Here is a 14,248-nt window from a genome sequence, read left to right as displayed (position 1 = left end):
ACAGTATTACATAATATTAGTATGTTCATCTAATTCCTGAACCACTTGCAAATTAATTGTGTGGAATTAGGAAAATTGAGTTTGATGCACATTATCTCATCACGTGTTACCTTTCTAGATGAAGAGGCATAATGACATAAAATAACAGAAGAAAGCTATCGTGTGTCATCTTTCATGCTTTACTAGAGGTGTATGAACCCAGATCTTTAAAGAAAAATCTTCTATTGTTCCTAGTCCTGCATGTTTGTTGATAAACTTAGTTCTCACTTTTAACCTTGACTGATATGCTGTAGTTAATTAAGAGATCCTTCTTTATTTTATCATGCATTTCAAAAAAGTAGGAGTAGACATTAGAAAAATTTCTAGAGGCTGAAGAAGAATCTGTTCTCTTAGCTTAAGGCAGGGTTCATATGTATTCTTTTCTTGAAAGTAATGCACCATATCTAAAAAATACAGGTTAAAATAAGAAGAAAATTATTTTTAATGGGTTATTAATCATGTTCTATGGTGCATCCAGAGATCAGGATTTGGAAAGGCTGCCAGTGAGAAATTGTTCTTAAAAGCTTCCAATTTTCAAGGAAGAACAAATACTCAAAAGTATCAATAGTTACTCTGAAGACTCCTTTGAAAGGCAAAGTGGTTAATCTTATTTATTATATGGGAAAAACTTGTTGGTGTTAATATCACTCATGATCTTATGCTGCTTATAAACTGTTCATAAACATGTTTTCATAAACTTTAACTTACTAAGCATTTTTATTCTTCTTATTTGTAGAACATTCAAGGTGTCTCTAAACATCCAGTTAGAATTACAATGAAACAGTACATAAAAGGTAAACTATGTTTTTATTAACATGAAAAGGCAATTTTATCTAATTATTTTACTGAGTTATATTATATTTTAAAGCAGACTAATAGCTCCAGCATTAAAGAATAGAATATATTATTAGTGCTTAGTTATACATTATAATTTAAACCAATTACTTCTTGCTGGTTGTTTCTGCAAAAAATCTGCTGTTTCAGCACTAATCTAAATAGTCACAAACTTTTAGATTTGTTTGTTTCCCTCAGCTATCTTACTGTTCCTTTTTCCAGATGAAATTATGCTGCTTAACTCCGTTAAATATCCTGGGGATGATTTTGTGTGCATTCAGCTCATAAGGCTTTTCCTGAGGAGATGTTAAAGCTGGGTCATTTTGATCAAACTCACAACTAAACACCAATAGTCAGATGTGTTGTTTTTGATAACAGAAGCAGATTTAAGGCAGATGATTCAGAGAGGATCAAAGTCAAGTCTAGAAAAGCATGACCCAAGTGATAAAGAGAGAAACCCACAATAGTAGACTCAAATATAAGAGAGAGATTTACCAACATAAACTCTCCTTCTTGAACGCCTGCAGCCATAGCTGGGAAATGCTGCTCATTTGTTGCACTTGGTTCTCAGATAAGGGCAGGCTTGCCTTTTCACAGCTATTCACTCCCTGCGTTTGAAATAATACAGATCATAAAACAGGAGTCTGTTGAAGACAATGTAAAACTTTGACAGCAGTTTTGTTTTATCTGCCTGTTTTGTTGTTATAAGTATTTTTTAAAAGTTATTATAAAAAAATGTGTGAGCAGTGGCTGTGTAAACCTGAGCTGCCATGCATAACTGTGGCACATAGGCCTTTCTGGAAACAGTCCAATCAATTTTGTTAATGATCTTATAATATGTGCTTCTCAAAAACATATTTCTAAGTTTTTCATTCCTGTATCAAGACACTTATTTTTTCCACTTTTATGCTGATCAGATTAATTCTGTTGTATTTCAAACCACCATCCCTTTGTACACCAAGGCAAGTGGTATTCCCAGGATGCACTGAGTTTCTAATACCTTGTTGATGTGTATTATTGCTTTGTGATATTATAGGGGATTTCTGTCATTAGAATTTGGATGCCTATATCAGCTGTATGTTCTCAATATTATATGCCCTTACCACCTGTAACTCAGAATTTGGTTATTAACACATTGCTGTGGTATGTTCGAAGATAAAAAAATATATTTAGTTCATCTCTGTGGACCCTTCCTTATCTGAATGCCTCCTTTATTAAGTGATCTGTGAATAATGTTAGTTATTGTAGATATTTGTTAGCTAGTGTTTTGGGAAGGATTTGGTTTTGATAAAGGAGAAGTACGCAGTACTGCAAAGATGGAAGAGATAAAGACGTTGTCCATGACTGATAGAGTAAAATAATGGTGGCGCTGGCAGTTGGTGCTCTGCTAGGTTGCTTACATTGCCGTTTGTGTGGTTTTGTGTGTTTGGTATGTCATTTACAACCTCCTGTGGTTTGCAACACAATATTTTTGGACTGGGGTTTGGGACTTAAGTGTCTATCTCCTCTCTAGGAAAAGAAGAGGAAATAGTAACTATTTCCCCAAGAACATTGTTTGTTTCAAAAAAAGGATATACGTTTTTAGCAGCAGGTAAGATACTATTTATTATTATTCTTATACATATTAATGTTCGCAGTTCTGTTATCTCTTTTTCCCCTCTCCTTTGGATGACATTATATTTTACAAGGCTGTCAAATCCCTTAGTATCAATTAATGTTGTTATATGATGTATACTCCTTAGTGTGCTTTGGAAGTGGATGATATGTAAGCCTTGTCAGTAGAAACAAAGAGCTAATAAGATTAATTGACACCTGAAGATAATGAAGGAATCGGACAACTTGTGATCTGTAGCTGGAATATAACTTCTTTGGATGAGCTTTTTACAGGCATCTGGTTTTTTTGCATGCAAGGAAATGACTGAACAGTCCAGGCTTACGTTTCAATTTGTGATAATTTGGTTAAAATGCAGGTATATTTTTATTTTAGAGCGATAGATTTATTTTAACACTGTTTACTAGATTTTTCCCATATTGAGTTAAGGATCCTTGCTGACTTATCATCTGAACCAGAACTTTTGAAACTATTCCAAGAACCTGAAACCGCTGATATCTTTTCCACACTGGCTTCTCAGTGGTAAGAGTAAATGTTGCATTTTTTTGATAGTAATTAGACAAAATAGTAAGAATAACTTAAACTATTGTACTACTGTGTAGTGATAACAAAAGACAGTATTTTGCTCCAGTATCTATTGTTAATACTGTTTTAACACTGTGAATTATAATTCCTTTCTGTCTGTCTGAGTCTTTTCTTTTCCACTGCGGTAATTGCTGTATGTCAAAATGTTGCAATCCAACTGACCTGTATGAATGAGCCTTGTGACTAAAGCTGGTGCAATAATATATTGTGAACAGTGTATGCTGATAACTGTCTTACTGTATTACTGTTCACCAATTCTATTTAAAAATCCAGAGCAGCAGTTAAGTAGGTTATCCATCTGAAAAATTGCAGAACAACTTTCTGCAGTAAAAGTACAAGCATTTTTGAAACCTGCTTGGTTATCCAGTAGAAGTATTGGAATCAAATTACGTATGACAAGAAACAGAGAGACTAGAGCTCATGGGATTCTTTTGAACTCATAGGGTTTAGTGCTTCCATCTTGTGATGGATGATTTGATACTCGGACAAAGTAGTGTTTCAGTAATAAAAAAACCTATTTCTTATTTCTATTCCCAAATTATTATTTACTGATCTCTTCAGCATGCAGATAAAAAGATTAACTATCAAAAAGATGGAATATTAGTTACTTAGCTGTTTGAAGGCATTTCTTATTACTGTTTGTATCATCGTGATGCCTAAAAATCTTCCTTGAGACTGGGACTTGCCTCATACTCAGTGCATGAGCATTTGATAATTGACAGGATAGATGTCAAGAAGCTTAGAGTTTGAACAGATAGGTCAGGAAAAGATTGAATAAAATGCTATAACATATAAGTACATTGAACAGAATGATGTCATGTAAATGTCATGCAATTTTCATATTTTCTTTTTGTTCTCTCTCTTTTTTAAATTTTTTATCTCCATTTTTTGTTGGAAGATTGTTAGCTGAAAATGAAAGCAAAAACAGATATGATGAACTCATCAGTCCTGATCTAGCTCAATTCCAATCCTACAGTTTCTAAATTTTTGCAGGCATAGCCTTCCCAACCACAGTATTTCCTCCTCACTGCAATATTTGCTAATATACTCTGAAGTAGTACAAAGAAACAAAATGGAGTTCAAATTATAATTATCCTGCTACCAACAACTGAATCAGTGCTTGAGGCACGTGCGTTCTAGGAGAACACAACTCAAGGTCACAAACATCCCAATGAATGTAGCTATGGAAAGATTGCCTTTCTCTTTAGAGTCACTTAGAAGCTTCTATTGATATTATAATCAACTCTTAGCTCTAACATGATATCACTAGAACCTCGTGATGGAGTTAAATCCTTATTTTAGTTTGGAGGTATATTGCAAATGTATGCATGAAGATGAGTCAAATTTTGTCTCAACTCTGGGCAAGGCTCCAGAAATACCATTCTATTCAGCAACCTCACAGCTCTTGGCAGCCGTCAACCTCTTATAGTTGCTACACAGTAACTTTAAATTTAATGAAATATTACAGGCAAATATTTTTATCAGACAGAAGTGTCATGATGTGTCTACAAAATCATTACATAATGATTCTGCTGACTCTTCTTTTAAGCTTCAGGAAAGCTAATGCTTGGAATTAACTTTCTATTGAATCTATTATATGACTTATTAATTACAGAAACATGAAAGGTGTGTTTTAATCTCATCTAACCTTGGACATCTGTTATATACCTGGAGAAATGCATTTGACCTATTGTTGATGTCCCTTGTGTAATAAGATCAATCACATATTAAAAGTGTTGACTTCACACTGTTGAGAACAAAGTAGGTCTGGGGTGACCAGCTCACATGTAGACATCTGTATTTGTTCTGACAAATTCAGTTCCTCCTATTGGATCAGTTCCTAGTGAACTCACCTTGGGTTTTGGAATTTTGTCCTTGATTTAATTAGTGCCAAAGAGAAGACATAAAATCACAACCTTCACAGATACTTTCCTGTTCCAGATACTTATTCATGTCTCGTAGTCCACTACTAATAAAAAAAAATCTTTAGGGCAAACAATTATTCATTCACTTTATTGTAGTTGATTCCACCAAATTGGTATTAAAAACGAGTTATGAGAAGGAAGAGCAAAATGAACAACAAACCTTTTATCTCCTCTTGGTCTCCTGATTTTCTCTGGGTCTTAATCCTTTAAAATCTGTGCAAGTTATATACGAAGTGACATACCAAATGTTTTATTCTGTTTGAAGGAATTGCACGTTGTTGCTATATGTAAATATTTTCTAACGCATTTTGGACAATTGGAAAACCTTGGCAAAAAAAGGTTTTTTTCTCTAACAGATCTATAAGGAATGAATTAGTTTCTGAAGCTTCCTCTCAGAAGAAAAAAATTAAGTTAGTGTCAGTGTCTGATAGCATTCCAGCTTCTGAATGTATGTCATTTGGTATCTTTTAGCAGGTTTTCTGCATCTAAAAATCCTCAGGCTAATGAATATTAAATCATAAACAGGAAAGAATATATTATTGGACAAAAATCTGAGCCACACCCCAGAGTCCAGCCAAGTTTTATACCAGTTTATTAACTTTTTTTTTTTTCTTTCCTAAGCTTCATGGCTTCTCCACTGAAATGTGGACCTTCGGGCTAAAGCTGAATGTTTAGCCTTCAGGCTAAAGCCTTCTATCTGAAATCCAACCTTTTGAAAAATCTTTACAGGCTTCTTATAGCATTTGGCAACAAATACACGTGGTGGGCAGTTTCTGCAAAGAGGTTAGCTGTATGAGTTTCTGATTGAATTAAGATCTCTTACGTATAAAAGCTTTCCTTTCATAATTTGGTTAGGCATGCTCTACAGTGACGCAGTCTATCTCTGGGACCTTAGAGATGCATCTCTCTGGGAAACCTGTTGGATCCATGTTTCTGTTAAACATCATTTGTATGGAATCTTTACACTGGTCAACAGTGCAGTGTAGAGATGCATAAGTATGTGTCAACCCAAACTGTCTATACATTACAGCAAAAGGCTTAATGGAGGTACTAACTTTCATGCTAAAATTCAGTGTCATGTGCAACACCATATCCAACCCAATAAACCTAGCTGAGAGGCAGTCCTCTCTGCAAGACCAGTCTGTAATCTTGTGCTCATGGCGAGCTTACAGAGATAGCTCGTTTCAGAAGTAACACAGCCTCCACCAGTCTGGGCTTCCCTGCACTATGCTCAACTGTTTGCTGTAGATACTGCTTGCTGTAGATAGTTTTTTAAGTATTGTGTGTTCTGTTTGACAAAACTGTCTTGAAATTGCTCTTCAGAGAAAACTCTCAGAAGCTGGTGTTAACTAGTCACTTAATGTGAGTTTCTGGGTAATGTCATGCCTTGGTCTCATGTGTTTTATCCTTAAAGTGCTTTTTCCACACATGAATAACGTTTGTGGAATTTTATTCCATGGAATTCATGGAATAAAATAAAAATGGCATCTGTTGGCCACTTTGCAATAGATTTGCTTCTCTTGGCTGTTTTTGTCAGTGAAAAGTCCAAGCTCATCTCTACTTTGTACATCCAGTATATTTTCTGGTCATCTAACATAGTTACCCCAGCTAAAACTGAGATGATATAAATGGATTTTAATGTTTGCTTGTATATGCTTAGTACTATTCCTACTCTTATCCTATCCTGTCTGTAATGATGATCATATGCTATTACCAACATTATCTTACACCAAGTACTGTGTTACGGCCTATGAAGAGTAAGCCTTAAATGACAGGTCAACACCTGCTGTTACAAGAACACCAAGAATGCATTACATTAATGACCTACTTGCTACTGAACTCATAGTAAAGTTTCAAGGCTTGCCTAAACTTTTGAAAATTCGTGATATAATGGATTCCAGCTACCTGCAAATTCAACTTGTGTTATATTGTCTTGATGTCCTATGACAGTTACAGTCCTTTGAAGGCCAAATCATCATTCCAGTGCTGAAGATGATGAGAGCTGTCTTGGCAGCTGTCTGACCAACCAAGAGACCTAGCTGCCATAAGACATCGAAATGACAACAAACCTTAGAATGAAATTGCTCTCACTTCTTTAATCTAGCTTTTACACAATAAATGAAAAATAAGTAATTGTATTTAAAATGCTGTTGATGGGCATATCTTAAAATCACGTTCAAAGATAGAGGATGAAAAATAAGTTTAGTCTTTTAGGTTGTCTGCAATTTCTTTCTTAATTAGAGGCACAGTGATTACCAGTCTCTTTCAAACTGTTCATTTGTCACCATTCTCAGTAGGCTGTTGTTCCTCTGTCACAGTATATGCTCATATTGACCATATTGAGTCAAAATCTAGGAAAAGTATCTTGATTTAGCAAAGCACTTAAGCACACCATAAACACGTGATTTTGTCCTACCTGACTGATGCCTACTGTCCTGCCTGAGTGCTTTTCTGAATTGGGGTAGTACTGCTTCAGAGTTCCTATGACTAAAGCATTAAGCTGTACTTAAAATATTTGGATAAGTCCTTTCCCCTGCTTCTTTAGAATCTTCCTTAGAGAACTGGAGATCCCTAGTAGTGATGAGTTCAGCTGCATCCAGCAGAGTATAGGGGTACCCTCCATCAAGGGTCCTGGGCGCAGCCTAGCCATACAAATGCAACTATATTATTTATGGCTCTGGAACTAGCTTAGTCATTTGAATCTTGAAGGTGTTATCACTGTGTTCCAATGTTTAATACAGACATCTCTGATACCTGCAAATTGCATTTACTTCCTATGTTTTAGATTCCTGAACCTCAAATAGAATACAAACCCCAACGTTGGGTTGCCAAGCTCCATGTACAGTGCCAAAGTGTGCATCTCAAAGGGTGAAAAAGGCTATATGCTGACTGCAGAGCCATCTAGGAGAAGTTAATGAGAAAGTCTAATCACAGAAGTTTGCATTTGAACTCCTCTTAGAAAGCTGGAACAGAATCACAAGGACAGCCAGTGATCCAAAGGCTATACCTGAAGATACCTGCTAGATGGGTAGTGTTCTTTGGAAAAAAGCGGGCAGGATTCACTCTTTTCAAGTAGCTGTGGTGCCCAGCTTTTATATAAGAGCTAGGTGCTTGGAGACCTCAGTTCAACATTTTAAATCTTAGAGTGTTCAACCCTACATCTCTCTCCTCCCAGGAAAATACAAATCGAGGTTAGACTTTGTATGTTGCAGCTGATTCTGTTCAGCAAATATTGTAACATTGAAATAATTGGATTTTTTTAGTTGAGAGAAGATATGATTTAGGAAAAACATGCTAAAAGTCTTCAAATATATAAAAGGTTATTGCAGATAATTGGGCAGAGAGTGAACTAAGCGTAATGAATGGGCTTACACTGTTGTAAGAGATGTTTCAGTTAAAGAAATCTTTCGAATACTAAAGGTGTATAAATATGGAGATGGGTTACCTATGAAGGCTGTGGGATTCCCATCACTGGAAGGAATGAGACAATTAGACAAATATTTCCAAGGATAGCTGAGGTGACTTCTTAGTCACCTATGACACTATGATTTTATTGCAGATTGCTTAGAGCATTCAGTTGGAAAAGGGATTTCTTTATTTTGGTCCCATTTGGGGGATTATTTGTTTTTTTACTTAGTGATTGTCTAATTCTGTTTATTAGTAATAGCTACAGGGACAAAAGTCAAGGATTTATGACTCTCACCTGAGTACTCTAAATAGAATAGTGAGTACTTTCATGTTTGCTTTCCTTCTGAACTCATGAATTATGCTTTTTGTTGTTGTTGTTTTGGGGTGGCTTGGGGTTTTGTTTTGGTTTGGTTTGGGTTTTTTTTGTGGTTTGTTGGGTTTTTTTGCACAGTAGTCCCATTTCCATGTGATCTTGGAGGATGCCAAACCTAGCTTGTGGCCTTGCAATTAGAGCATGCTTTAATTGCATGTCACCGGGAGGCAGAGTTGTGGATGTGAATCCCACCAGGTGAAGAGACAACTGAGTTGCTGTCCCTTAGTAGCCAGGCAACTGTTCCAGGGTGGTACCTCCTCCACCTTATACTAAGAAAAAGCCAACAAATCCAAACCTGATAGCGAGAAACTATCAGTGTGAATAATGATGTAATCAGATTACATTTCCTAGATTGGGTCCTACAGGAGTCAAAGAGGAGGTCAGGTGGGCTCAGAGTGGGTCTATGATGAACATGTGCATAATGTAGCATTTTGGGAGCCTCTTGAACTGTCAGGAGGGAAGAGTTCCCTGAGGTACACAGAGAATTCAAGGACATCCAGGATTAAGGAGCCACTTAGTGGAGTGAAAGGGGCCGGTCACAGTTTTGGATATAGGCATCCGCATTAATTTCTTGAATTTTGTCTAGATTTCACAGTTCCTTATGGAATTGCCAGTATAGATTTGTGAGAGGTGGATTTCCACTGAGACTGTGTAATAGAAAACAGGCCAAAAAATAAATGTAAGGTTACTGCTCTGAGGTGAGCATCATCCCAGTGGCCAATTCACTTAAACTAAGTGCGTAGATTGAGCTACAGGTGTCTGCTTTATATTTTAATCTGCAGAAAATTATTACTGGGTTATGCTTTTATCTAGTGAGTGGTTTCTAAGGCACACATTGGCAAGCACCAACAAGATATTGCAGGTATGTTTGCAGCCTCTGATCTTCTTAGTTTCTATTTAGATATGTTTGTGTTATAAATGTCCTAGCAGATTTATGGAAACATTTTGCCCTTTCTAAATTATAACTATGAACTAGAGATGTTAAAACATGTAGACTATATAACCTCATAAACCAAGAGGTTCAGAGGAAAAGACCCTATAAGTAGGTTAGTTCAAATGGATTGAAGTGAAAATCCACTACTTCTATATTCAGAAATTTAGGTATGGGAATACCCAGGTGATTTATAGTCTCTAGGAACAATACTAGCATATGAAACAAAGAACATTCTCTTGACCACATTATCTCTCTGAGATTAAGTCAATGCAAACTTAATCTAGAAACATTATTAAATGTTGTCTTTTCAAGGTAAATATACCTTTTCTGTAGATGATAATTTACTATTTGAGAAGGGGAGAGATTCAGAAGGGTCTTCAGTAAATTGTTTACAGTATGGTCTAATTGCGAGCATAAATCTATTACTACTGTAAACTGTGTATTTTCATTTCTGTGAGAGCAGAAAGGTAATTGTCCCTGTGCACAAACTTTTTCATGCAGTGATAAATTATCTAGGCATTTTCTGTCATACACTCTGTATCATAGGTTGTCTGTTGAGCCAGTGTAGATCCAGTGTAATGAAATCCATGTTGGTCTGTGCCTCAGAAAATTCCCTTTCTAGATAAGACTGTCGGATAGTTGTGACTTAGTATTTTAGCTTTTGTACGCTGTAACTCCTTTCAGTTTGGAAATCATAGTATGTGAATGAGAGAACACACAAAATGTTTGCCCATATGCAATCAATTTTCCTTATATTCTGCAGCTAAAGAATAACAGAGTAGAGAAATTTTAATAATCTCTATTAAAAATATTTATGTAGTACTTTGTAGTACTATGTAGTGGAGGAATATCTCTAATACTGATAGTACTATCTAGTAGAGGAATATCTGTAATACTGTTCAGTATGCAGATGTATTGTATATTAAAAGATAATTACCTCAATAATCTGATAACTGCTGCCATTCCAGTATGAAAACAGGCATTCTCTTTAAACTATCGATTTCTACCTCTGAACTATAATTTAGCCTGTACACATTAACTGCTGATGGTGAATTAAAGTAACAAGGTAATTAGTGGATACTGTTAAGGGTGATATTTACTCTGATTATACCAACGAAAGGACAATTTGTGACAGTTGTGAACAATGCTTACACTCAAGGCTATGCTTGAAAGAAGGCTGGAGAATTTGATAGTGGTCTAGTTGCTCCTGTTTCACTTTGAGATCTGAGTTTTGTAAAATCCAAACCACAAAATATTCCCTTCTCTTTCATCTGTCATCTACTTACTCATATTCATGTTGTTAGTGCCTTCTTTTGTGTGATGATGGACAACAGCATAAATACATGTCCTTCTTCCAGGTAGTGAATTTACCTTCAAGTAAGTACTGGACATAATAATTGTTCACCTGAGTCTATGTGGCTTTCAGAGAGTTAAAAAAAATGGCTGAAGAATAAGAGGACATATCTCGTTATTCCTGTGTAGCAATGGCAGTTAAGGAAGTGTGTAGCTATCATGAAATTCCAAGGGATTTATAAATTATTTACCACTAATCATTTTAAAAAAACATTCTTTTCCATTCTTATAGTGTGGGCTTGGTTGACTGACGGTTTTAAGACATGGAAGGGTCTTTAGCTTACACTATCCTTGCCAGAATCAGAGGAACTTGAGCACCTGATTTCCAATAACCTTGGGAACTGCAGGCTGTTTATAAAATGTGCTGAACATAAAAGTCTGTGTTTTCTCAGCTGTTGTGTATGTGGGATCATGGTAATATCTGTTTTGGTAAGAGACAGACATGCTGATTTTGGAAATTACTCAAGCAAAAGCCTAGAGAGAAACGAAACACAGAACTACTTGGGATTACCATATCGGAAGGACAAAAGTCTTTTTTCTCTCTTTTTTTTTTTTTTTTTTTTTTTTAAAGGTAAGTTCAGCCATATTTGAATAAAAAGACCACAGTCCAGAAGGGTTTGTTTTGTTCTTTGCAGACTGTCTTCCTCCAGGAAGTGGGGAAATTTTCTTTCTTTACCACCTGCCAAGCAGGGGACTCAAGGAACTGATTATATCTAATAATGGCAAGGTGAGCCAAACTGTTGCACACTAGCAGTTGGTCCAGCAGGAACTATGGCAAAATAGGGACTCTTGTTTTTCCAGCCACTTGGCAATTCAGGATACTTCCTGACAATAGCTCTATCTGTTGATATCCTGCTGACTTCTGAAGAACACAGGAAATAAGCAGAAGTATTTTGGATATTCCTGAAATAAATCAAAATAAGTCCTCATGGGCTGAATTATACAAAAAGATAGCGTACTGGGTCTGTTTGAAAAAGATAAGGTCAAGTATGCACAAATGCTTTGTGGTAGGCTGACTAAATATATATACACTTGCCCATACCGGTTTTATACAACCTTGTTTCAAATACATTCTCTGTATCAAATAGATTAAAGATTCATCCTCAGCAACATGCTGTCTTTTTTTTAGGTTACTTCATACAAATGTATGGTATAGCAGACATTGAATTCAGTTAAGCTGCCTACTCCCTTAAATAGCAAGAGCAAAGGCCAGTAAATCAAGAATGAGATAAATAGATTTTTGAGAAGTGAAAACCACATCCATAGCTAAATGTTTTTTAAAGAGATATGAATATTTGTGCTTCTGTGTTAATTTTATGAAAATATCAACAAGCTCTTGAAAGAGTCATTATTAATCAAGAGATATCACCTGGGTGTTTGTTAGGTCATTAAGGAATAATGAAATAATCATGCTTATCCAGGTGGACTTCTACTGAGGAGACAGGAAGAGCTTTTGCTCTCTTCCTGTCACTGTTAGCAGACATATGGTTACACGATACAGCTACAGGGTTACACAGCTCCCTTTCCCCCAGTTAGAGTTCTCTCAATTTTGTTCACTGTCTAAATAATGAGATATACTAGCTTAGGACTCTTAGAACTCCATCAAAAGATTTTTTTTTTTTTTAGGTAGCCCAGGCTATTTCATACACTTCTAATTAGATATTAGAACTTGTAGTCTCTTGGATTTATTTTTCCACTTTTTATGAGCTTAATGTCAAGTCTAAAATGCATTTGGGTTAATTCATTTCACTTCATACATTGCAAAATAATGAAATCTCTTTTTTTTTGGAGTTGCAATGAAAGAAGAGACATTCCGTGCCATTGAGCACATACAAGAACGTGAAACTGTGTTTTGCAGTATTAAGACAAATTACAAACATACCTGCTCTTCACCATGGAGTACTTAAGGTTACTTCTAGAACCCTACCTTTGAAGAGAGTGGAGAAAAGTTTTCATGTGTATTATATGGCACTCCCTTTAAATAACTGTAACTGAATATCCCTGCTGGAGTCTCCATTTAGAAATATATGACTGTGTTGTCATCTTTCAGCTCTGAAGTTTGGCTGTGTAACTCAGCCAGTATTGATTCGCTGTAAATCTGGAGGTCCTAAACTCAGTGCTACCTGCTAGGAGTCTCACTAAGGGTTAATGTAACATTTATTTCATTATCATTGGATTACCTGATTTTGTACTACTGTTACCATTTTTTATTAGTTTAAAGGCTTCTGATTATTTTTCTTTTGTGAAATAGATTCTGAAGAAACAATTTTAGCAGTATTTTTAACTAAATAATTTTTAGTACTTATCCATTGTCTCATTGTTTATGTATCATTTCTATTCTGATCAATATCTAAAATATCTCTTATTTTGTATCTTGTATCTTTCTTTTTTTTATTCAGAGTATTACTGATAAAAAGTGAGGAATCAAGAATTTGTTTAATATCTGCAGTTCAGAGAGAGAGACAATTTCAATTTGAATGAGAAGGCATGCTCTTCCAAATCAAGTCACATTCAGGGGCAGGTGTTCTGTGGCAGAACGTCTAATTGTGGAGATACTACTTGTTATGAGTCTGGTGTTTAATAATAACTTATTTGGTAAAGTACTTGTGAGGCTGTACTGCTTGCAGCTCCTGCAGCTGCATCACTGCAGATTTCTTAGGATTGTTCTTGAGAAATTTTTTAAACCTATGAGGTACTATAGTATAAGCTTGAATTCCTGTGAGAATAAATGTGGTCCCTTATAGTAGGAAAAGGTGCTGACAAGGTGACAGCAGTTATTAAGAAACAGAGAAGCATTCAGAGGAGAAGCTCTCAGAAAAAAATAAGGCAGAATCTCTCACGCTGCTGGTTAGTGCTTTATGCTTGGTTAAGAGTATGCCTAGTCTTACACAGGAATATAAGACTAGCAGGACCTTTTTGGTCATAAAACTGTTGCAGGTGACAATGTCATAAACTCCCTTCCGTACATTGATAGGGTCTCAACTTAGAACTAGTTTTAACCTACATAATGCTATTGAAGAGCTGTTGAATTCCCCATTCCTCTTCTGGCTAGAAAACTCCTTTTACTTTCTACCTTATATTTATTCCTAGAGTTCATATACCCAAATTATTCTTGCCAATGTTGTCCATTAGCTTCATTGGCTCTCCTGGCCCCCCAGTGTTTGCTTTGTATAAATGCTTCAGGA

General features: G+C 35.8%; 1 protein-coding gene across 1 annotated transcript in view; it reads left to right on the top strand.

Annotated features, from left to right (window-relative positions):
- Window positions 1–14,248, top strand: part of POLN (DNA polymerase nu) — a 107,586-nt gene that overhangs the window by 46,275 nt on the left and 47,063 nt on the right. The window contains exons 15-17 of the mRNA XM_030028853.2: window positions 776–833; window positions 2,387–2,464; window positions 2,893–3,007. Of these exons, the coding sequence (XP_029884713.1) occupies window positions 776–833; window positions 2,387–2,464; window positions 2,893–3,007 (251 nt within the window). The remainder of the gene's footprint in view (window positions 1–775; window positions 834–2,386; window positions 2,465–2,892; window positions 3,008–14,248) is intronic.

The sequence above is a fragment of the Aquila chrysaetos genome, chromosome 1, assembly GCF_900496995.4.
Source record: "Aquila chrysaetos chrysaetos chromosome 1, bAquChr1.4, whole genome shotgun sequence".
Lineage (NCBI taxonomy): Eukaryota > Metazoa > Chordata > Aves > Accipitriformes > Accipitridae > Aquila > Aquila chrysaetos.
The sequence above is the reverse complement of the archived record's forward strand: the minus strand, read 5'-3'. Positions and strand labels throughout refer to the sequence as shown.